The sequence below is a fragment of the Accipiter gentilis genome, chromosome 18 (assembly GCF_929443795.1).
Source record: "Accipiter gentilis chromosome 18, bAccGen1.1, whole genome shotgun sequence".
NCBI classification, from domain to species: Eukaryota; Metazoa; Chordata; class Aves; order Accipitriformes; family Accipitridae; genus Astur; species Astur gentilis.
In genome coordinates this window covers 27,217,190-27,242,110 of record NC_064897.1, presented here as the reverse complement: position 1 = coordinate 27,242,110, position 24,921 = coordinate 27,217,190, and the positions used below count along the sequence as shown (strand labels likewise).

The 24,921-nt window shown below is 53.6% G+C and overlaps 1 protein-coding gene across 7 annotated transcripts; it reads right to left on the bottom strand.

Annotated features, from left to right (window-relative positions):
• Positions 1-80: 80 nt before the first annotated feature.
• Positions 81-24,915, bottom strand: MICALL1 (MICAL like 1). 7 transcript variants are annotated; one of them, XM_049821525.1, is made up of 17 exons: positions 22,488-24,915; positions 21,694-22,414; positions 14,875-14,923; positions 12,843-12,984; positions 11,603-11,706; positions 10,736-10,872; positions 7,813-8,399; positions 7,220-7,283; positions 5,745-6,130; positions 4,929-5,407; positions 4,326-4,460; positions 3,870-3,996; positions 3,430-3,520; positions 2,977-3,050; positions 2,519-2,633; positions 2,139-2,185; positions 81-1,816 (listed from the first exon to the last, which is right to left on the bottom strand). In XM_049821525.1, the coding sequence occupies exons 4-17, from the start codon at positions 12,925-12,927 to the stop codon at positions 1,695-1,697; spliced, it is 2,553 nt and encodes an 850-aa protein (XP_049677482.1). In that variant the 5' UTR covers positions 12,928-12,984; positions 14,875-14,923; positions 21,694-22,414; positions 22,488-24,915; the 3' UTR covers positions 81-1,694. The 7 variants fall into 7 exon arrangements, with proteins under 7 accessions (XP_049677482.1, XP_049677483.1, XP_049677481.1 ...); XM_049821526.1 differs by having other exon boundaries at positions 21,694-22,398; XM_049821524.1 differs by having other exon boundaries at positions 21,694-23,341; positions 24,755-24,915.
• Between the last annotated feature and the right edge of the window lie 6 nt (positions 24,916-24,921).

Here is a 24,921-nt window from a genome sequence, read left to right as displayed (position 1 = left end):
TTAGTACAGTATAATTTACAAATCAGAGTTCTGACCGGGCGCAGGGCCAAGCAGTGTCAGGCTGCAGCGATCCCGATGGCCTTTGGCAACAGTGATGTGACAGCAGGCTCTAAAGCAGATGTATTTCTCCTTGGAAAAGCTGTGCTTTGGGATCTCCCCTCCCCTCCCACTGCTCCTCATCAGCCTGCTGGAGTAGGGCAAGAGTGAGATGGCATCACCAGCGTGGGGCTGAGCTTGCGACCTCCCAGCCACGGGGGCCACGCTGGGATTGAGGAGGGGCTGGGGTCCCTCAGGTTTTGGGAAACGAGGATCCCTTTCCAGAGTGCTACGCCAGCCACCTTGCAAGGCACTGCTCCGAGAGCATTTTGACTAAAGCCTGTTGGGTTTTTAGAAGGGACTGCAGCAGTTTGCTTGGGGCTGGTTATGTCTAATTTGCTAATGAGAAGGCATGACGAACAGCTGACCAACCAAACACCCTTGTAACTCTAATTCAGACCGATCCAACAATTCAATAAATAGCTCCTCGCCTTGGAGGAGAAGGCAGGAAACAAAAATGGAAGGAAGAAGGGATGGTTGGAAGAACACTGCCCCCCCCCTTCCCTCCTCCAATGTACACACACGCACACACACATGACAAATAAAATAAGGGATTTAAAAAGTTTTAGGGTGGGTTTGAATTCATCCAGTAAAGGAGGTGTAAAAAATAACCAGCCAACCCCTGCACACTTTAAAAGTGTACACAGATAAAGCTGAGTAAAGGTCAGTTGTGACCACGCCTCTCTCCCCAGCCGCTCAAGGGTGGCACTGGTGAGCAGGGGCACAAGCTTTGTGCCCCTTGCTGGCACTGAGTCAGTCTTGAGCTTTTCTGCCCTTGCCTGGAAAAGGAACGTTCCTCCCTCCCCCCGAAGGCAACAGAGTCAGCGGTGTTTAGCAGCAGTGGGGGGTAAGATGTCCTGAGTATGGCGCTTGAGCTACATCCTAGCAGTTGTACACCGTCCCCTTGGGTCCTCTCAGCCCTGTAACGGAGCCCACCCAGCCCTAGCTCATGAGGGAGGGGACAGCTCAAAATAAATAGGGCACCAGTTATTTTTTTGGCTATGGCTCTACAGCCTTGTGATGCGGGAGTGTTTTCTTAACATTTTTAGTTTAGGCCAGTAAGACCCAAAGAATCCTGATTCTAATGCCAGAGCTTTCTCCTGAAGTTATAAAATGGGACAGAAAAGGGACAAGAGTGGGTGGGCAGGGAGGGACAGGCAGGTCCAGTCCCTTCCCGGCAGAGGTCGGAGGCACGTGGAACTGTCACAGTTAGAGCAGGAGAAGGGACGGGGGGCAGTTAGTGCAAGTGCAACACCAAACTCCTTGGCTTGCTTCTCAGTTAAGAACACGCAATGGGGTAACGTATCCGAAAAGCGAATCCATCTTCTCCCTGCCTCATTAGCAAGGCTTCACGGAGGGGACAGTCAGGCTCCTCCACAGCCTCGGGAAGGGAAGCGCTTTGGTCAGACTCCCCCACTCCGGGCAGAGGGTTGGCGTCTCCCTGGGACAGCAGCTCCAGTGCCTGGGGAGGGAGCAGGGGGAGAGGCGAGGGGACTGGAGGGAGACAAGCCCCCCTTCCTGGCAGGTGCCCCAGCCAGCTGCGGAGAGGCCAGGGCAGTTGGGCAGCACATCCCTCCCACTACTGGTGTTCCCCTGCTCTAGCTTTTCTCCTTTGGTGACTTGCTCTTGGAGTCATGCTTGTTGCCCAGCAGCTTAAGCACCTTCATGGGCTTGAATTTGCCTTTCTTCTTGCTCTCGGTCTCCGTCTCCTTGTGAAATTCTGCGGTTGCAAAGGGAGGTTGTTACTGCAGGGTGCTGATGGTTGTACACGCACGCACACACACACACGTGACAACAAGGGCAAGGGCGAGAGCCATGAATCAAAGCTCTCCACTCTATGTACACTTCTTCCTGTAATAACAGGGGTGCACAACACAACTGTGCCCCAAACTTTAAACAACCCTACAGGAAAGGCTCCAGAGTTTACACAGAATAGATTCAAGCTCTCCTTCTGCACACAATTTCATGAATGGCTTATGCTGTCCCTCACTGGGGTCAGCAGTGAAAACATCACTCCAAAAATCTCCCCAACTGTTTCTTACCTTTCCTTTTAATCATGGCTTCCAACATTTTATCCTCCTCCTCCTCTCTGAAAGAAAGAATGGGAAATAGGTCAGCAATTCAGCCCTGAAAACAGCTGCTGTATTGTTTAAGGCTAGAGAACCTCCTGCTTAAAAGCCGTGGAGGGGCAGATCCATCACTGTCTTGTGAGCATTTGCTACCAGCAGGATAAATCCCACGTGCTGCACCTACTGCCCTGTCTTTCCCACACAAGGCATTCAAATAGAAAGAATCGGGAAGCCTGGGAAAGACGTCAGCAACAGAGACATCTTGGGACACCGCCATGAGCTGTTCGTGTGATGCTGAGTCAGACAGGCTATGTTTTTCCCCTCTCCCCCAGCCCAACCCACTCCTCACTCACCTCTGCCGGTCCTCGTCCAGGCAGTTCACAATGGCGTTCCTCTGCTCAATGATGGTCACCAGCTCCTGCATCAGCACCTTCTCCCTCCCTCGGTCCTCATCGGTCCAGTCCTTCTCTACCCAGCCAAATCCCGAGGAAGGACAGGCAATTAAATGGCTGAAGGAGCTCTGAAATTCAGAGCTTTGGGGCAGAGATCCCCTAGCACAATCCCCTGCTACCCTGCTGTGCTGCAGGGCCAGTTGGGCTAGCAGTGCTGTGGAGGGAGAACCCTGTAGGTGGCATCCCATGGGGACAAAAGGAGCACTGGGGCATGCAGTGAGACTGGACAGCACTCTAGAGCCAGCTGATTGCGCTGGCATCCCTAAAGTTCTGTCTCTTCACCTGAGGCCCACCTACACAGAGGGGAGATGATGCCCAGGGGAAAAATGGAGGTAACTGCACCCAGAGCGATGCTTTACCTGGCTTATTGAGAAGGCAACGCAGTTCATACTCCACGTCTGACTGCCGCTGCTCCAGGTTCTGCTGCTTGAAGCTGCAAGGGAAGGGGGCACTGCTGGGAACAACTACAAGGCTCCAGAGAGGCAGAACATCATCCCAAGGTACAGGGTGAGCTTAGAAAGAACCGCCAAGATGCTGATCTTATCCTGTATAGCCAGGGAGCCAAGCACCAGCAAGGGCCAGCCCCGGCTACTCAAGGCCTTCCTGGAGGAGATGCTACAGGGCCTCTGGTGATTTGCAGTGGGTCAGTTCTGAGTGTATTTGGATACGTTTGTCTGCTTGCCCTCTTTCCCTCCCTTCTCCAGGCAAGGAGGCTGTGTCAGGCTCTCCCCTGGAAGCACAATTTCAGGAGGGCTGAGACAGGGCTCCCTGCAAGAGCATCAGTGCCTCCCCACACGCTTGCACACACTTACATGTAGATGAGCTCTGATTCGTGGCGCACCAGCATGTGCTTCTCATGGATGAGTTTGAACCAGTCCACCAGCAGGCTGTCCTCAGGGCTATCTGCCGACCAAAGGGACAATTCAGAGCCATCCCCAGCCCTGCAGGATCCCATCACCCTGCAGCACGATGGGCTCTGTCACACCAGAAGGGCACTGGGCTAGAGCCAACCTGACCTCAGCCTGTTCCTGAGCCCCAGAGAGACCTTCTCTCTCACCTGTTTCCACTCTAAGGACATCTCCATGTCCAGGGTATGGCTGCGACCATTCTTGGAGCCCAGCACAGCCCCTTGTGCTCTTCCAACCCCAGCATCAGCAGGAAGCCACCGCTGCTATCTCCTTGGCTGGACACAGGGTAGCCCTAGGGTCCATCCTGCCCCACACCCACAGACCCCACACCCCACCCCACGTACCATTCTCAGCGCTGCGAAGTTTTTCCTCCAAGGCCACCCCACGGTGCTCCAGCTGGTCCAGCTGGTGCTCGATGGCATCCATCTCCCCATAGATATCTTCCTCCGGGATGTACTGATCTGTCTGCACCTGCCAAACCACAAGGCAGAGACTTCCATTACCACCAATCTCCAGTCTCCAGGGGTAACCCAAAGGCTGGTCAACACTAATGGGGGTGGGGGGACAACAGAACACTCCACCTAAGCGTGGATCCAAAATCCCCACCCCACTGTGGAGCAAAGGGAGACCATGGTGCTGCCATCAGCGTGGTCTAGCCTAGACACCATCCTCCCCAGCCACAGCCACCTGCTGCAATCCCTACCCACACATCCATCCACAGGGTGCACGTATACAGCTACGGCCCTGGAGGATAGTACAGAGCTGGCTTTTTCCCCCCCTGCTCCCAACGGCCCTCTTACCTTGCGTTTGATTAGTGGGAAGCCATGACCCGGTGCAGGAGGACGCACTGGCTTGGAGCCCTTGGGAGGTTTCTTTGCGGAGGGGGAGGCAGCAGGCGATGGCTTTCGGTTGAAGGGGTTCTCTTTGCAGGAAGACTGAAGCGGGGGGACAAAAGTTGATATGTGAGGGTCCAGGAAAACGAAGGGATATAGCATCCCAATAGCCGGGACTGAGCAGACAGGGCAGCCCTAGGGTTCGTCCTGCCCCACACCCTTCTAGAGGAGGAACACAACACTGCCTAGCCACGGGGCAAAAACCAGCTGTGCTCCTGTTTGGCATCAGTTCCCCAGCTTCTCTCTAACAAGCATACTGAATTATTTTCCTTCACGGTTCCCTTCCTATTTGCTCTGACCACATGATGCCCTGCCTCTTCTCTAGCACGCAGGGCAGGCAGAGTACGAGCAGAGCCACCATTTAACAAACACATGCCTGGGGCTTGGTTTTAGGGGGTCACATGAGGAGACCTAAGGGACAAACCTGGACTCATGATCCCCACTGTGACCAAGTGATGGATGGGGAAGAAAAGCCCCCTGATATGGATGGAAGGAAGGTTACCATCTCACCTTCAGTTGTGGCTTGGGTGAGGAGGGTGTCTTAGGGCTCCCAGCACCCCCATCTGAAGCCAAGAGAATGGGTGTAGGGCTAGCTCCAGCAGGAGGTTTGGGGGGCAGCCGGCTGGGGCTGGTCTTCAAGCTGCCGGTAGAGACGCTCCTGCTGGCATGTGGGGTGCTGGGCTGCGCCTCCCCACTGAAGCTGGCCAGCTCGCTGGAGGAGGAGAAGGAGGAGTTGGTGGAGAGGCTGGCTGGGGCAGCAGGGCTTTCGCTGGAGGAGATGCTGGCCAGCGGTGTGTCAGTGCTAGAGGTCTTGGTGGCCGTCGGTGTGTGGACAGTAGGCTCAGAGGAGCTTTTGGGCACTGAGGCCTCATCGGTGTCACCCAGAACCTTGGCTGAACTCTCAGAGTTGATGCTCTCGAGGCTGAGGGCTGGAGACGGGGTGGAGGATGATGGCTCGGAGTGTGACAGCCTGGAGATGGGGTGGTGGGCTGCAAAGCAAAGGGAGAGCTCAAGGAGGACCCAGGGGGAGGCAGCCAGGAGAGAAGGGGAGAGTGGTATATACTGGAGGCCGGGGCAAATGCAAAGGGAACCAGTGTCCGTCCATCTCTAGAGAAGACAGACGGTACCCTCCAGCGCTAAGGTTTTGCCTGCAAATGCTGTGCTCCAGTGGCCAGAGAGGACATGGCTAGCGGAAGTCCCAGCACAACCATCACTGTATAAAGGCCTGGCCTGCCAGGGTGATGCAGAGGTGCCTGGGAAGAGGGACCCTCCAAGGGGCTGCACAGGGGTTGTGGAGGAGGGATAAAGGAGTGGAGGCAAGCTCACCTAGTGGGGAAGCACTGGGGGCTCGAGGAGCTGGCCGCTTCTTTGCCTTTGGGCTGCTGGTGGGAGTGATGCCGTACCAGGGGTGGAGAGGCTTGGCAGCAGTCTCGCTCTGCTCCTGCTCAGGCGTGCTCTTTTGGGTGGCAACACTTTCCTCTTCCTCCTCATCTTCCTCCTCAAAGGGGTTGTACGGTTTGGGCTCTGGGGCATCAGACCTGCTCTCCTCGCTCCTGCTTTTTCCCACCTCCTCCCCATCCTCCTCCTCTGAAGTCCTACTCGGAGTCTCATGGCTGCTGCCTGGGGGAGGAGGGGGAGCTGGCTTCTTCTTGGGCTCCGCTTGCACCAAGGCCATCCACGGTGGGTCCTTGGCTCTCGCAGCAGCTCCAGCACTGGGAGGAGAAAAAGAGAGATCGAGGTGGCAGGGAGCAGAGGCAAGCTGGGATGGCGAGGCACAGGAGACGGATTTAGCTCTCAGGGGAAAGGACAGATGGAGTAGGATGTCTCCCATGCAGAAACAGCTTTCTCATCCAAGGGTTGCCCTAGTCTTCCCCAGACACAGTGTCTTGTTCTCTATGGGCAAACCTATGGGCCTGCGGGAAGCACAGCCTGCCTGACTTGCCCATTGGGCTCAGGATTTTGGTTCCTAAATATTACAGCCTCCCTCTGCTAAAGGCTGAGCTTTATGTGCACAGCTGTTCTCCCCTCCCCAACACCGTTCCTACAGCCAGCTCTGCTCCCCAGGCTGTGCATGGAAGGAAGTCAAGATCAGATACCTGCCCTCTGTGGTCACACTCCCTTCCTACACTTCAGAGGGCTGTTTGTCACCTTATCATCCGAGCATCCCAGGGATGTCTTTGCTAACTCCCGCAGCTGGAAGCACTGCTGCTCCTCTGGGGGCACAGCCCACGGCAAGCCTGCACCATGGCTCAGTGAATCACTGCTCATCAGGAAAGCGGCCATCACCTGCCACACGCACCCAATCCTTGCCTGTGGCAAATGTGGGGTGCTTGTGCAACCTTTGTTCCACGAGCAGGCAAAAATGAACCAACACCAGCGGGCTCCAGCGTAAGAGGCCAGGAGGTGTAAAGGTTGCAGCCAGGCACTCACAATGCCCCTGCACTGGACCTTTCCCAGGACAAACTCTCCACAAGGCAGACAAAGTGTCCCCTTCTCAGCGCCCACAAGCAGGGCCATTTCAGAAGGCATTTGGCCATCTGCATGTGCCACAGAAACGCCTTTCTGAAGCCTGCAAACTCTACAAATCCCAAGAGACAAAGACCCTCGGAGGTACAAACACCGCCAGCCTGACTGTACTGGGCTGGCACCCATTAGGTAAGGGAAGAGACCTGATAATAGCCTATATTGTCCTAAGAGCAGGGGCTGACAGAGGAGGTGGGAAAGGAGACCACAGCTGAGCTGTCCCCACAGCCCAACCTTGCTATGGGGTTTGCAGGTGATCTGTGAACAGAAGGACGTACCGATCAGAGGAGCAGGGTCTCCCTCGGGGTTTTGGGACGGGGGGACTGGGTTCAGGTACCCTACCTAGAAAGACACAGGGTCAGACTGTCACAACACCAAAACGACATGAAGAAAGAGATTAAATCAACAAGAGGCACCTCTTGCACATCTCCCCACGGGAGGCTGGCTATTCCCACTCTCTGAAGACCTCGTGGCATTTCTCCCACAGTCGGTCCAGTCAGTCAACTGCAAATATCCCTTTTTGCCTTTTTTCTCTCCACCCCACCCTGGGAGCTGCACCTGGAGAACTGACATGCCCCTCATCCCACATCTGCGAGCTGCTCTAGCACTGCCACCTCCCCTCCACACTGGCAGCAGCCCCTGGAGAGCTCTGGAGAAATATAAGGGAGCAGGCAGGTGTGAAACCTAGCACTGCTCTCCCCGCTATGGGGATGGCTGACAATCAAAGGCTCGGTGTCTGAGCCTGAGATTTATTCGGAGGCAGAAGGGCATCAGGCTGCAGAGAAGGAACGAAATTTGTCCAACCTGCAGCCGACCACCTTGGCCCCTGGGGAGGCGGAGGGTAACCCCTGCCACCACTGTGCTCTCTTACCGTTCATCATGCCAGGTCCACTCTCGCTGCCCTCGCCCTGGAGGGTGGACCTGGGCCGAGGGACAGGGTGAGAGGTTGGAGGGGAGAGGGCTGACAGATCGGTGGCCCTCCTTGGGGCAGGCGTGGGCCGTGTGTCTCTGAGCCGTCCGTCCAGCGAGCTAGCTTTGTCCTGGGTGAGTGTTGTGGGCTTGCTGGGAAGGGGAGGTCTGGGGGGAGTTTGGGAGACGGGTGCCCCACTGCCTGCGTGAGCAGGGGGCATCGCTGTCTCTGCTTTGCTGGATGTGCTGTTCTTCTCTGCTGGGCCAGCTAGCCCCTCTGCAGCCATATGGGTCTCTGCCATACTCCCCAGTGAGTCACCGTTGTCCTGAGTCACTGTCACCTCTGCTCCTGTGGGAAGGGCATCCTCACCCATGCTGCCAGCCCCAGTTTCAGTTCTTAGCTCTGGCGACCGTCGGTCTGGGCTGGGCCTCCTCTCTGCCTTCCCACTCACGGCCAATTTACCACGATGCTGCGTGCAGACAAAAGTTCCTGCCTCTGACCCGGGCTTGTATGACCCCGGGAGCAGTGTGCTGGAGCACTCCTTACACCTGCCAATGAAAAGAGAGAGCCCCGTGAGATGGGGGATGCCATCCTGCCCCTCAGGGAAGGCAACACACCTGGGAGGATCCTTGCTGGACCGTGGAGTTAGTTCCCACCCCTGCTACTAAATCCTAGTGTGGTTTGCGGAAGTCACTGGGGAAAGGAGAGGAACAGAGAAACATCACCATGCCACTGTACGAACCCATGGGGAGTTCACAACTCAAATACTGCACGCATTTGGGTTCCTCCTTCAACTCAGAAAGGATTTAATAGATGGGGAAGGGCAACAGTTGGTATTGGGATACGGCATGGCTTCCAGACCTGGAAAAGTAGAAATCCACAGTTTTCCTGGAAAACATGCAGCTGGTGGGGGACAGGAGAGAGAGCTAAAAGATCACAGGTGGCCCTGGGAGAGGGATCAACCATTCAGAGACATGAAACAGGGAGTATCGACTGGAATTAGGGAGCAGCTAGTTCAGAACCAGCACAGGAAGGCTACGGGCTGCCTTGTTGGGGCCAAGGGTGCAGGTGGGTTAAAGAACCGTCAGACACATTTGTGGGGTAAAAAAAAATACCCACGCCCCCAAATCTGAGTATTAAGTAAAATTATGCCAATTCCAACTCAGCAAATCTCTATGCTGGAGGTTTGAAGAGTAGTCAGGAGAAGCAGCGTACAAGCCTAGCCTGGTCTCACGCTCACCCTTGCTGCTGCTGACCATGGCCCCCACCAGGGTCAGGGCATTTGGCTGGAAGGACGAGGGAATGACGCAGTAGGGCCATTCTTACGCTTTGCCTTGCCTGTTGAAAGTGGGCTAATAGCGTCCCTGTCCCTCACTGTCTGCCACATGTCCTTAGATCATCCACTCTTTCCCCACTGAGCCTTTGAATCCTCCCTAATGAAGACCTCCAGGTGTGTGATACACAGCACTGGCAACCAAGTCAGCCCTTTTCCACCTGGAAAGGGAGGCAGATAGCATACATGAAAGACAGCCAAGGGCAAGGGGCTGATCAAGCACTCCCATGAAAACCAAGCTTGTTCCTTCTTGTCTGAATACCTGGCGCTCCCAGCAGCTGGCTGCCCTCCACTGCAAGCAGATAATTTTGGTGAGGAATTCTGCTCTGGGTGTCCAGTTGACTGGCATTTCCTTTGAAATGTAGAGCAGAAGCATGAGGACGCATGGGCTCTAGAAACAAGGGGTATGACGAAATGAAGAGATGGCAAGTTCGGACAAGGGGAAAAAGAGGTCTGTTTTGGATTTATCTCCATCAACCCTCAGAAAATGCTGCCACAGGACATTCCCAACCAAACAGCGCCCATGAATCAGCAGGGGGCGGGGCAGAAAAACAAAGACAAGAAAAGCATAAGGAGGCAAAACACTTGGGATAAAATTACAGTCTAGTAATGCTCTAGTCTGAAAGGCCATGAGTTGTGCCAAGGCAGACATGGCACCTCTCCTATTCCTGGCCCACGAGCAATGCTGCACCTGCCCCCCAAAGCTCCTGCTTTTGTCCCAGCTGCAGATGGGAAGCTTGATGGGCAGCAGCTCTGCTCCCCTCCTGCGACGCTGTTTCTATGACACATCCCTGGCTGGCTTAGGCAGAAACTGTTGATAGAGGTGAATGAGGCCTCCCCTATTTTCCCAGTGGCTCAATATTTCTGTCCTCAGATGCCAGCTGCCCACTTGCCAGCTCTTGTCCTGTGGCCCACAGGAGAGATCTCACCCCTTCATCACCAGAGCAGGGAAAGTAAAGTGAAATGACTTCATAGGTGCTGCAGGTAAGGACCTGCACACAGGGAGTAACCACAGAGCTGCTGACGTCTAATCCTTCATTCCTTGGTTTGGTAACAGTCTGCAGCTCTCCACATGCTCCCCTGAGAGCTCAGCACCACCCCAGGCAGCGTGGGAACCTGTATATCCAGTTGAGGACATGGAGTGTAGATGGAAGGAGGTCTGTAGGATGATGTCCTGGCTTAGACCTCATTGGAAGGCGGGGGGGGTGGTGGTGTTCTGGTGGTAAAGAGGCAGAGCATCCTGGTTTATGGAAGTGGGAAAAACACAAGGGGCTGGGATCCTAAGTCAGTGAAGTAGAAAAGCGCAAGAGAGCAGGGGAGGCAGGGAGCAGGGGAGGCAAGCAGCCCAGAGCTGGACAAAAGCGGACTAGTCAGACCTTTGGGACAGGGGGCTGACAGGCAAACAGACCCTCTTCAGTATCATTTCAGGCACTGTTGTCGATGCTCCATGTTGCCCAAGGACACGGACACACAGAGACAGGGTGCAGCTGGCCACAGACCTCCAGTTTGCCAAAGAGAGCGGCCACCCCACCAGGCCTGGCCACGACATACCTAAAGCACTGGCGGTGGTAGAGCTTGCCCTCGGCCAGGTAGCGCTGGACCAGATGGACGTGCTGCTGGCAGGCCGCGCAGGTACTGCTGAGCGTGGTGCGCTGGGACCGCTCCGATGGGTCCAAGGGGGCATCGTCCTGAGACACAATGCACGGGGAGCTCAGGATGGGGGCCACGAGCTGCTCCCCAGCCCACGGCTCCTCCAGAGCAGCTGCTCCCTGTGCAAGGCCCATTGCTGAGCACCTGCGGCACAGCTCAGGGGCTGACCTCAGGGTCTGACAATGCACAGAACAGCTGCCCCCAAGTCCAGTCACAGGCAGGCTGCCTCTTCCCAAATTAGAAGAAGCCACTCCAAAAGGTGCCTTGCCCCTGTCTAGGGCCGAAGGGCTGTGGAAGGGACTAATCTAAACCCCAGGCAGCAGGGACCTGCAAGAGGAATCCCCTCTCTTTGGAAAATGTGCCATCCCAGACATCTGCTAAAACCTGAAATAAAGGGCCAAGAAAGAAAAAGGCGTATTTTCTGCTCTTCTAATCCTACATTCCTGCTCATTCCTCACCTATGAGGTTATCCTCCCATAGGAAGGAGGGTGCTTGTGCCCTGGGTGGCTCAAGGAACCATCCGGCACCAATCCACCCAACCTCTGCCTGCCATGGACAAATTTCAGTCCACAGACTCCTAGAGGTAAATCACTCCCTCAGCTAGGTCCCTCAAGGCACCAAAATCCCAAACACCCCTCCCACCCCAAAATACATAGGTAACCCCCTGCAAAGATCCACCCTGCTGTGACAGGCTTTCTCCTGTCTCCTCACCCACAGCACAGGGAGCACGACTGCCTCAGGCTGGCTTTGAATCAAGAAATTAGGTACCTGTGGTGCTGGGGGATTCTCGACTGCAGCCACGGGCTTCTTGTGGGACAGCAGAGGAGGCGAGGAGGCAGCAGCTGGGCGCTTCATAGGCGGAGGGACTCTGGCTGGAGGCAGAAGGCAAGGAGGATCAGACACAGAGAGGAGCAGTGACTCACACCACCCATGTGGGGGAAGGGGAGGGGAAAAAAAAGAAAAAAAAGTCATCTAGCCTTGTGACATAGGACGGGACTCGCCGCTCCCGACACTTCAGTGCCTATTTTAGGTGGAAGAGACAAACACAATCTAATAATGGGATGGCTGCGAGGCTGCCAGAGAGGCTAGCCCTGGTGTGGATCCCCTTCTGTGGCCCAGGGACACCAGCCTCTCACTGTGATTTGATTTACTCATCAAATGCTGTTTGGCTTCCTTGTAACCAACTCCCTAAGCAATGCTTAAAGCCCTGAGCACCCCGGGTAGCTGATGACGTATTGTTGTGGCCCACTGGGCCCCAGGGCTTCCGTGCTGTCAGCAGGTCTGTGATGCATCCCTTGCCCATCAGGGCTGGCACTCACACACCAGTCCCCAGCGGGAGACCTCAGCTGGGAGGCCAGCATCCCTGGAGAAGTATATGCACATAAAAGAGATTTATCTGATGTTGTGACTAGAGAGCAGAGCAGAGGAGACCTGGAGCCCTCGTCTCCACCCGGGAGGGATAGTTTGGACAAGCTGTCTCAGAGCAGCACTCAGCTCAGGTTGCAGTTGCAAAGACAGATGAGCTGATTTGAGACACTCCACCCTGGCTTGCTTCCCTCCCTCTGTCCTCCAGTCACTTTACACTTACCGATGTGATAAAAACTAGCTGGGGTAGGCAGGCTGCCTATCTAGCTTTCTCCCATTTTAGTGGGTTAAAGCAGATCACAAAGGGGTCTGATGAGCACCAGGGGTGGTGGCCCAACCCAAGCGGCAGGAATGCAGCGCAGAGGGAGGAGGAGAAACAAGGCGTTCCTCCTTCCGTAGCCAGAGCTGTTAAATCACTCCCCACCTCTTGTGAAACCTCGCCCTACTCCACTCCCTGTTGCAGGCCTTCCTCACCTGCACCAGCAAGATCCAGGAGAGGCAGGCACTACCCACTCCTCTCCCCTTCCCCACAAACACACACAGCTCCCATTTGCCATAGGAAGGAGGAAGCACAAGGTAATGCTGGGTGTCCTGTACTCAAGTGGGGGCAAACTGGAAGCCAGAGGGGTGGGAGGACACTCACCTTGGCTGGGGTTGTTGAAATGGTTGTAATACTGAGACACGTAAGTCATGATGCTGAGGCAGTCGGGGACTTTCATGGAGACCATGTCATTGGGATCTAGCAGGGCTGGGATGCCCAGCTCCCGCTCTGCCAATTCAAAGGCCTGCAGGAACAGCAGAGAGGCATTAAGGAGAGAAAACTGAGGCTCTCTGAAAAATAACAGAGAAATCAAGTTGGAAGGACCCTGGGGAAGGTTAAGTAATAAGCCTATGGCATCCCTGATGGACAGAGGCTCCCAGACATGCTGCTTGACTGGAAAGCTGGCATGAGAAGCAAGGGAACAGGTTGCTGCAGCTGTCCTTTCCTCCAAGTCATTTCAGCTGCCTGTGTCCCTGCAGCTCCCACCTGAGGGGTCTTGGTGTTCGGCTGCTGCACTGGGACAGGGAGGGTAACTCTCAGGAGGTCTCAGTTTTCATTGGAAAAAAACCTCAGCGTTTTTTTCAGCCCGTGAAATGGGCACACCACCCTCTGGCAACAACCCAGCAGAGCCTTGATGGACACTGTGAAGGGCCTAGAGCTGGCAGATACTTCCAGCAACACAGCCAGACACCAGCTCTGCTGAGCAGTGTCCCTGGCCACCCCAAATGTTCACCCCACAAACACCAACTCTGCCCATCCTTTCATGCTCTGGGGTGCCACATCTTCCCTTCCCACAGTTACCATAGCCATCCCAGCTCAACAGCCAGCAGCTTGTCATGCACAAGCCACTTCAGTACTTTTCTGTGTCTCAGCAAGCAGAAATGACAAAGACATTGTGGTAAGAAGCACACAGCTCCTACAACTACATACACGGCTACTTGAAAGGAAGGAGTGAAGGAGGAAAACAGCTGTTTGAGAGCTTCCCACTTAGCAGCGTATGTGGATTACTGGCTATAGACTGGCCATCCCGCTGTTGTGCCAAGGGCAGTGTACCCACATTGATCTCCAAGGGAGGAGGAATGCGAGACTACGGCAGGGACTGAAGAGAAAGCGAGTCAGGAGGAAGGGATGAGAGTGGTGTGGGCTCTGAATGGTGAGGTACCAGGCGCAGGGTGTGGGTAAAGACTGAAGGTGCCTGGTCTCTGGGGCACAAGATGCTGTACAGGGTGTAGGAGCTAAAGAAAAGGAATGGAGAGATAAATGAAAATGGGTATTTGCAGTACCTGGGGGTGTAAAATGCACCCTGTGGACACCCAGCTCTGCTCAGCCTGGCTTTAAGCCGGTTCTCTGAACTGAGTCTTGCTGAACACAAGGGTGCAAGCAGCAGGGAGCAAGGAGAGACCCCAGCTTAGGGGTCCCTAATGGGACAAGAAACCCATGGTGTGGCTCTCAAATGAGAAAAGATAGCTGCTAATGGCTGAAAGGGGCCAACGGGTCTAGGAAAGGGCATGGCCAGGACCCAACTGGAGAGCCCTAATCCTGAAAACCCAAACAACCTAGCTCAACTCGTCTTGGAAAGCCGATGGCCCACGTCTCTCCACGGATCATCAGATGGAGCCTGCAGCAATTAGGTCTTTCTCTCAGAAAAAACCCCAAGCCTATTGCTGCTCTGTCCTACCCCTAGCCCCTGAGGTTGGGCATCTCCCCATTCCCCACTGCCTGCTTCTATTGTTGGCTTCAGCTGTCCCAAGCAGGAGGGGAACATTGCAGATCAGCCTAGGTACAGCACGACTTTCCTCTCTGCTTATGCCTGGAGTAAAACTAGCTTCCTGCTTCCATTGCCTGCAAGTCTGGAACAGCTGAGGTCAAGAAGATGTTGCACCATTTTAATCTTCACCTGAGATGTTGTCTTGGCAACTATCAGGATAACCATCTTATCTTCTCTTCAGTACATGCTGGAAGCTGATGTTTCAGATTCCCTTATGCTTCCAGAGAAGCTCCCGCTTGTTACTTACAAGCACAGATTTTTCTTACACCCTCGCCACCATCATGAAGTCCTCCCACAATACGTGACCTCCATCAAGTCATTCTCACATCCCTTCTTCCTTCTGTGCACTGCATAATGGGGACTTACCAAGCGGTTATTCTCATAGACGTCATCCTTGGAGAGAGAGTCAAAGTCTCTGAAATGAGAAAGCACAAAAAAGCCACATAAGGTACAGAGGAAGAGTGCCCCAGTGCCACCACACACAGGTTCTCAGGACAGCCAACCTTACAACAACTCAGTATGTAAGACCCTAGGATAAACAAAACCTTGGCAAAGCAGATTTCAGGTTGTAAAGGGACAAAGAAACCAAAGGGAAATTGCAATTAAAAAAAGAAAGCAAGTCCCAAATGGGTGGTGACCAGGAAACTAACATGTCATTCTTGTCTCTCGTTACCCACTTCTTCTGTCTTTGCAATTAAAGGCTGCAGAAATACCAGGGACATGTTCCGATTAGCACCACATACCGCTGCACTGAAGTGTTGCACGACATCACCCCAAACTTGCCCCTCCAAGGCCACCAGCACAACAGCAGGAGGAGGATGGGGAAGCAGATCCCCCACCTCAAGAGAAAGAGCCACCTGTGCTAGATAACTCCTTCCTATGAGGGTCCTTAGACAAATCTCCCTGCACCACCTTAAGGGATTTGAGGTCAGCCCAGGATTTGGGGGTGACAAAGGTCTTAAACTGCACTTCTGTCCTCACCTGCCCCCCAACACTCGCAGTACACAGCAAACCATCCTCGGCCACAGCCTTTACAGCGAGGCAACTTGCTGAATGCAAGGCGCTCAGGGCAGAGAGAGAAACCCCAGCAGTTCCCAGCTCGGGCACTTTGTGGCATCTCACTTGTTCCCCTGGATCCCTTTGGGGGATAAAATCAGCCCAGCCACAGGGATCAACTAGCTGTCTTCATCAGAAGAGCTGAGGGTAGAGGGTTAAAGCAGTCTGCAGGTTTTCAACAGAGGGCAAGAAATACAGGAAGGAGTAAGTTATGTCTTTTGCACGTGCGCGTGGGTATAATGTGTGAAAACAGCATCACACTAAACTGATTACAGCCTCTTCCTGCCAAGGATCTCAGCTCTGTTACCAAAAAAACCTCATGCAGCAGCTTGGTATGCCTGCGAGCTGGATTCACAGAGGGGACAGCCCAGAGAGGTTTAGGGTCAGGCGAAGCCATCCCAATGGCCCAGAGAGAGATGCAAAGCTTGGCAAACCGACCTAGAAAGACAATTCAGATTAGAGGGGATGAGTGTATCCCCTGCCCCAATGGTGGTGTGCAGGAATCGGGTGAGACAGCAAATCCTCAGCCATGTGCCCGTGGAGAGGGGCTGCGGGAGCCTCCCTTCCTCCATCCCCCTTTGGATTTTATTGCCTTTTCCTGTAACACTGACCCAACCCACCCCAGCGCCGCTCCGCAGGTCAACCGGCCCCTTCTCGAAGCCCCTCTCCCAGTGCTGCAGAGGAAGTCTGTGATGAGCTCAGGAAGATTTTCCCAGCTGCCTGCGCCACCATAAAATTACACTTCCTCCGTTCAAAAGCAAAAGGCTGCTGGTGCAGTTTCCTCTCAGATAAATGAAACTGCAGCAGCTCGCTGCTATGGGAGCAAATGCGGCACTCATGCAGAAGATGGGCTGGACGTTCAGCTCTGTGCTAAGCACCTTTCTGAAAGCTCATGCAAATACATGCACAGAACTCAGCCTGTTCAAAATACCACAACTTTTCCCTCTCTACACGCTGCTGAAAAAAGGCTTCAGCTGCAGCCTTCGCTTTGATGTGAAAACTAGTGCCTTTTTTGTATTTATGACTAGTTTCCACTGGGAGATGTTTTTTCCCTAAGTCATTTTTTTTAGAGAACTCCTTTAACCTTGCTGTATTTTTTTTTTTCCCTTTTAAAGAAAATACCAGCTTGGGAACACAGGAGAAGTGATGACAGCAAAGTTGATATATCAACTGCCCTCTAAACATTCATGACCTTCATTTTGAATGCCCTTACTTTCAGGATATGGGAGTGGTGCAGCTGGAAGCTCGAAGACTTCGTGGTGGCCTGGGCTGGGATAGTATTTTTTGACGGGCAAAATATCATGTCCATTCCACTCTGCCCCAGCAAACCAAAGCTGTTCTAGTAAACCAAGGCAAATCTGCCTGGGAAAGCAGATGCCAGCAGAAAGGATGTGAAGCTCAAGAGGTAACGGGGCGGGGGGGGTACCAAGCAGCAAGGGAACAGAAGATTTTTTCCACTAACATAGGACTGCAGACTCTCAGCTTTTACCCGAGATACTCAAGCCCCTCAGTACGAGGCCCCAGAGATCACAGTTTACGCAGTTCCTCTCCACTGCATTTTCCAGCTCCTTCTCTGAACAAGCCAAGCAGGACTGTGCTGATCTCCATCACTCCTGACACGAGCACTCCCACGTGCCACTCTGTTGTGTGGCATCCCTGCGGCTCCAGGCACGTTCCCTGTACCAACGTGCAAGGAGCACAGCCTCTCAGGCATGGGGGAAAGTCACCCCAGACATACCCCTTTCCTCTCTATAAACTGCCTCCTCTGCAGAAAGACCAGAACTTGCCATCTTGGAGCTCTGTGACATGTGGCTGCATGTCACGTTATTTCCTTGCCCTGATCTCAGCAGCCTTTCATCCAGCTCTGCTCAGGCTCCTCTCCTGACGACATACCAGTCCAAGGGATCGGATGTAAGAATAGGCAAGACTCTGGCTATCCCAGTTGAACAACTGTCTTGACTCAGCAAACCCCAGCATCGTAGCATATCCTGAAGTAATATTTCCATGCAAACACCATCCCAAGCGCTTACCTAATTAGATACATACAGAGCCACTAAGCACTCCGGGGTTTAGGGCAGCTGCCAGGGAGCAGAGCAGACCCAGGGAAGGGGGAAGGGTGCGCCATACAGCTTGAACCAGAGCAAATTCCTGGATTCCTCAAATATAAATCATGAGCAATTTAACGGCAGTGCCGCATAATAAGCCCTTCAGCTTTCTAGGTCTTGTCAGGGAAACGCGGGCAGTACGTAGGAAGGAACAAATGAGATTTGTGATCCTGCCTGTAACCGAACCCATGGCTCTAGGGACACAAAACAGCGTTTCTAATGCATGGCTCTCATCTCCTGTTTTCCTCAAACCTCCATCTCTCTCAGCACTCAAAAAGCATGTGCCATGCTCTCTTATTCTTCTCGCCCCTGAATGCGTATGCCAAGAACCTCCCCTGAGCTTCAGGGAGGCTGCACAGCTTGGGACGCTAAAAGATGCTTTTTGCTTCACTAAGCTGTGGCAAATGCCTTGTAAACACCAATTTCGTGCTTTAGATTTCTAAAGCACTGAGCAAACAAACTCATTAATCCCCACAGTCCACTGTCAAGTTGGCCTGGATGCTTCCAGCTTAACTGACAAGGGAAAAGAAGAGATTAAATGTCTTTCCTCGAGATCACACAGCCAGCAGCGCAGTCAGAAGCTAAATCCAGGTTGCCCATTTCCCCGATTGGGAGAGAGGCAGTGAAACCAAGCGAAGCGTGTACACCAGCAGAGCTAGAGTCAGGGACTTTCAGCTTCATGGTTCAACACACAGGTCCCACAGGTATGCACATCATACTTGGTGGTCAGTTCAAGACACCTTTAGCTGGAGTCAGTAGACACCAAGCACTTCCAGTCTACTTCTTTAAAAAAAACCCCAACAACAACAAACCAAAAAACCAACCTCTAGTGTTTCCAAGGGCTCCGCAGGAGCTGCTCCAAAGCTCTCCAGGGGAGCATCCCTCTGATGCCACCTGCCTTATCCCAAGATGGCTGTGTTCAAATCAGGAGCCCCATGGAAAACTGTCCTCAGCCTCACTTACCCGTACAGCCTTTCATGACAGCCTCTTCCCCAGCACATCACCTACCAGCACAGCAGCACAATGGTGGGGCAGCTGGGCAGGGTCAGACAACCAGGACAGACCGACAGCCACCACAGCAGCAAAAGAGAGCCCCGAGAATTAGAGTGCCAGAGGAGTTGGTGCCATACAAGTAGAGAAGAGAGCTCTAGCTCAGCTCTTGTATGAATGTGCTCGTTCCTCCCCTCTGTGACCCAAGGGGAAGGCAGCAGGAAGCAGGGAAGCAGCTGAGTACAGAGGAACTTCAGCCTTCGGGGAGCCGTTCAGTGTTCTCATGCGGGCCAGGAGAGCCCCGCACAAAGGAAGACCACGCAAGGTCAGAAACTGTACTCGCAGGTCCCTGCCAAGTCCCATTATCAGGCTGACTGAAAGCACTTTAGAAGAAAAGAAGGGCAACCACTTTTCCTCTGCCGTCAGACCATTTACTGCCTCTGATCCAATCTTCCCACTTCCAAATCGGGACAGGCTGAAGCAGCTGGAATCAGATGAAATGATGCTACTCTCCTGACCACCCTCTGAAAATCCTTCTACAACATGCCATGTCCTTGTAAGGCCCTAGGCTTTGTCTATACAATACAGCTTGTGCAAAGGACCTGCGAAGCATTTAGTTAGGACATCTGCCAGGAGTAGATTTAAGCCCACTGACAACTTAAGAGCTGCGACTGCTGCTTAATGGGATGGTAAATATGGTTAATGGGAAAGCATCAGGTGGTTTTAGTGGTGTTTATCATAAGCTTTTGCTGAACCTCTGCTTTTCAGTTCCCAGTTACTGTGCCACTTTACAAAAAAAAAAAAAAAAAAAAATAAATTTTCAGAAACACAGTAATTGCAAGTGTTCCTGTCCTTAATTTGCCTCTTCCCCTCCAGCAGCTTTGCGACTGGGAGCATTTTTAGAGGCTCTATCCTAGTTGGTCAGAGTGAGCTGTACTACCCAGGAGCTGCCGTGACAAGACCACGCAGCTCCTCCAAGACCCAGAGTGATGCAAAGCCACTGTACATCTCGGCTCTCAGTGGTTCCCAAATGCCACACTGAGGGTTTTGTGGCGGCCACCTGAAACACAGCAGGCAGCAGTTTGCTTTCTAGCCTATCCGTTCAGCTTCTGCGTGTAAGAACACAAGCCTGTTTTGCCCTCTCACGGACACCACAGCTCCACAGCAGAGTCGCTGTGAACCCTCCGCCTGCTAGAGGTTGCTGTCGTGACATAAGGCTGTCCTGGGGCCAGCTTAGAAAAGGCGATTTGGTCAATTCAGGCAACCTCAGAGGAAGAACCACCAGTCCCGGAACAGAACGTGACAAGGGACACACTGCCGGGCTTTGCTGGCAGGTGAGGAGCATGTGCATGCCAGAGGCACGGCAAGGTGGAGCGATGCCTACCTGCACTGCGAGGGCTACGGAAGATTAGAGCAGACAGGAGGCAGATTCCCAGCAGTGCTGGGGCATGCAGGGTTACGGTGGCAGGTCAGGGCAGATTCCTTCCAGTAGCTCAGCCAGTTTCTCCAGACTGACACCGTGCCCCCAGGCAATCCCGAACTCACCAGCTGCCTCTCGAAACTCGCATTCCCCCTCAGAGTTGCCCTGCAAAAGGGAGGCTGACAGAGGAAACTCAACTCCGAGCCATTTGCCAGGGGAGGCTAGCTAGGCTCCATATCCCTGCTGGTATTTACCACCTCTTGCTTTCACTACGGCATCCACAGGAAACAAGCTGGAAGCAAACGCAAGAAGCAACCCGGTCCTGGGCTCTGCGTGTGTGTTTTGGAGTGGCTGCCGCTGGCAGCCAGGAATGTCCCTGTATCAGGCAGGTCCTTGGGAAGTGGCAATGCCCACCTCCCGCAGAGGTGAAACACCCCCACGGCCAGCTGCCAGTCCCTCGCCTCCCCCTCGGCAGGCACCGCTCCCAGCGGGGTGTACGGACCTAACCCACCTCCACGCTCTCCTCGGCCTTAAACCACACGACTCCTGCTAACCCTGACCTTGGTGGGTCTGCGAGCCCGGGTCAGAAGGTCGCTCACCAGAACGCAGCATCCTTCATCCCGGTACCCAATTATTTTGGAAGGCGACGGAACCACCGCTGGGCTCTCTGCCCCTGAACCCCCTCCACAGTGCGCACAGGGAGGCTCTATCCCTCCCTGCCAGCCAGCCTGGAGCCGCTCCCTACGGCACCTCCATCCCTGCCTTCCCCGGGTGTGTGGGGGGGGGGGGGCTCCCTGGGAGCCCCCCCCCCACCCGCCCCGGCAGAGCTGCAGAGAGGCAACGACCGGCCCAGCCCCTCCAGAAACGCGGCTCCCCGCTCCCCCCGCACCTCCCCTCCTCCTGCCCTCAGCGACCGCAGGCCGGAGCCGGACCCCGCGCCGCCCCGTCTAGGCGCGGCGGGTGAGGCGAGGCGAGGCCGGTGCTGCGCGGCCTGCACACCCCCCCCCCCCCCCGCCCCAAAAACCCCTCCACTCACAGGAGATCGGGCCGGTGGCGGTGGAGGATAGCGCAGAAGGCTAAGCCGTCGCGGAAGGAAGAGCTGAGGTCGCGGATCTCCACCCCGCGGTACCCCTCGCACTGCCGCCGGCACCAGGCTTGCAGGGCGACCCGCGGGCCCGACATGGGGGCGGCCGCTCCGACTGCCGCCGCCGCCCGCCCGCCGCCGCCGCGAGCCCAGGGGCGGGGCGGGCGGTGGGGCGGAGCATATGGTGGGCGGGGCGTGCGAGGTGGGCGGGGCGTGTTGGGTGGGCGGAGCCCGCGGGTGCCGAGCCACGCCGAGGTGTCTCCTGCTTCTCCCCCGGGGCTGCCCGGTTGCACGGCGCTTGCCCGGTTGCACGGTGTTTACCCGTTCTTCTCGGAAGGAAAGAGCACTGTAGAGTCTCCCCGGAGAGGAGGGGAAGGGCTGGGAAACGGGTGGTAAAGTCAGACCCGCAGGAAGCGGCGGGGAAGGTTGGAAAGGTGGGAGAAAAGGGGGCAGAGCGGTAGGCTAGAAAGAGGGGGCCCAGGGCTTTCTGCTTGCAGGGGTGTAGGGCAGCAGGGTGGGGAGAGACATACCTGCCCCGTGGTTCTCACCAGCTCAGGGAAGGGGGAATTCTCAGAGAAAAGCGCTGAATGAAAGTTGGAGTCTGTTGTGGGTTTTTTATTTTTCTGCTCAGTCTCCTAAAGGATGGGGGAGGACTGCAAGCAGGAACTGAAAACAGTTGGGACTGAACTCAAGTTTAACTTCAGCTAAAAGAAAAATAACACCAGGCAACCTCATTTCTGGAGCTGAAAGGGAAAAAAAAAAATCACCAGGCAACTTCATTTCTGGATCCAAAAGAAAAAAAACATCAGGCAACCTCATTTTTGGATCCTAAAGGAAAAAAAAACACCAGGCAACATCATTTTTGGATCCGAAAAGAAAAAAAAAAACAAAACACCAGGCAACCTCATTTCTTGATCTTGTTCAGGCTTAGACGTACACTGCTGTAGGCAGACAGAAGCAGTTCTCGGCAGTCCTAGGGGCATAAGCTGCGGCAGCGGGGGACACGGAAACATCAGACAGCGGAGTCTGCGTGGGATGTAGGTGGCTCCTGGTGTAGGCTCGGGGCCAGGGAGGGCTTTGAAGATAAGGACATTTGGAGTTGCAGGCAGCACTTCACAGGAAGCTGTGGAAGAAGTGGAGGAAGGGTGCGATACAATCTCAGGAACCCACGACATTGAGGAGATGGATTGTCACGAGAGCTGGCTTGCATGCTTAGTGCGATGGTCTGACAAGGGCTGGGGAGAAAGCACACTATTAAATGTTAGTTTATTTTGCTAAACATTTTTTTCATTTCCAATTAGGCAAGGTGGGGGGCAATAGCTACCTCTGTGGACGACTGATCCATCACCCAGATGTTAGGCTTATTGCTGGCAGTCCCTCTCTCCACTTTTTTTTTCTCTGTTAATGGGCTCTATATCCCTTTCTCTAGTCAGCTCTCATGCTTAGCACCCTCCTTCTTCTATTCCACTGTTTCATTCTATCACTCCACAACCCCACAGCTGTAACAAGTGAAAAATAAATTCTCCGAATGGCTTGTGCAGCCTCCCCCGTCAGTGCCCAGGATAAACTGTGGTATAAATCCCTGGAAAAGCTACTATGTAAAGAAAAAGGAAATGAAGTATTGTCTTGGTTTTGCAACGACCAAGCTGGCTGCTCAGGATCCCCCAGACCTGCCTGACAGCATCTTCCTGATGTATCCTAAGGGAAAGCAGGATCAGGGATGCTTTCTCAAGTGTCTTTTCCAGGGTCCATAATCACACTGACTCCGTTCACGACCACAGGTCAGAGACACAGATAGATAACCCTGTGCTGTGGTTCCCTCTGATAAAACCGTTTTGGCCAGAACTGCCAGAGAACATTTCCACTAACCTAATGCTGCTGTGGCAGGCAAGGCTCGAGCTGTAACAAACCCACCCCTCCTCCCTGCAGAGCGCCTCTCCAGCAGCAGCCAGGCTCTGTTGATGCTGCTGAACGCCCTGCATTCCTCTAGCTTCAAGCAGTGCCAGGCACCGCGGCTCGCTGAGCCCATCTTTCCGCCCCGTGAGAGAGCTGCAAGCTCTTCCTGGCTTCGTTCCACCAAGTGCCAGTCCCACTCAGTTAACCTTCAGCAGTCCCTCAGACAAGGCGTGGAGCCAGGCAGATCGGTGGATGGTCTCTGTGCATCCTCTGGAAGCCACTCTGGCAGACACAAACACAAGCAGCAGCATATTCACATACCTGAGAACAGCCTGTAACCGCTAGAGTGTTTAAGATGATCCATATATGCATTAAAAGTCTGTAACTCCAACATGCCAATCACAGATTAAAAATGGACCAAATCCCAGTAACACATTGGATTCCTTTGCTACGCTATGAACTAGAACTAATCAAGGAGATACTGCCCTGCCAGGGGTTCTCCTGTTGTGTATCACATCTATCTTACCACATGTTCTAGGCAAGATTTAGGCTTTGGATAATAAGAAAGCAGGAGAGAAGTTGCTGTTGACAGTATCCTCGGTGTGCTGCTGTTGGTAAATACACCCAGACAGAAGTGGCAGCCTTAAATATAAGGACCAGATTCACTTTGTGTGATACCCAGCTCCCTTGGGCTGCTGCAAGGCAGCGGTATCTCAGTCCTGTAATTTCTTTAATCATATGGCTGCCTCAAATCCTTCGGAACTGGAGGCAAGTCCTTGGCATGCACAATAGCAACAGCAGCAGCTAGAAGGCCAACAGGAGTTGCCCATTTAATCTGACTCTGCGCTGCCTGTACCTTGCCCGCCTGAGTTAACAGGAGTTTGGGATGGGAAACGCACTTTTGAGCAGTATCTAGGACACTAGAAACTTGACCCTCATTCAAACACAATTCAACAAAGGCTAATTATTCCTGACTTCTAAACAGAATCATATACGAAGCCAAGCTGGACTGCCAGGACCCCTCTCTCAGTGGAAAGGAATGAGAGGGAGAGGTACAAAGAGGCAGATGGTATATATGAAGCACGCTTTGTCTAGCTTTCCTATTACACATGCAGGTTTTTCTCTTGCACCTGCTTCTACCACTCAAACACCAAACTATTTAAAGACAGCAAAACGAGAAGGGAGAGAGGGTGTGGAGGGCAGATGAGATGCGATTCATTCTTTGCATTCTCTTCCCCAATATTTACAGGTCCTTGATTCCCCTTTATAGGGCTAGTATTCAACTGTCTTTTCTAAGGCACTGCAAGTTTGCCTTGAAGAATCCAAAGCGGCTGGAGAGCTGGGAAAATTAGCATTTAAAGGGTTTTAATAAATTAAACACCCTCAGGGAGTTTTGTGGAGAAACTGAACTCCATTAAATTAAGGGCCAGGACTCAGGCATCACTTGTGCTGAAATAAAACACAACCTCCAGCAAGGACATCTGATCAGATGACCAAAGTTAATATTGGTTGAACGTTTACAAAAATCCTCCCCCTTCCTTTAAAAACATGTCAATCCACTTGGGAGCATTCCTACTTCATAGTAGCTGAAAAAAGAAAAGAGGGGTGGGAAGGCAAAACGCAACCTTCTAGGAAAGCAACTACAACTCAGGTGTATTCAATGTGTGGAGCAAGATCTAGAAGGAGTAATATTACCTTGTACCTCTTCTCCATATCCTGTGGAAACACTGTTGAACAGCTAATTTTCTCCCTGCTAATCAGTTCTGCAGCCTTCCCTGTTCACTGTGCGCAGTGCATTTACAGAAAGAGATCTGCTCCCCACTGTTACCTGCAACAGCATGGACTAAAGAGAGCACAAACCA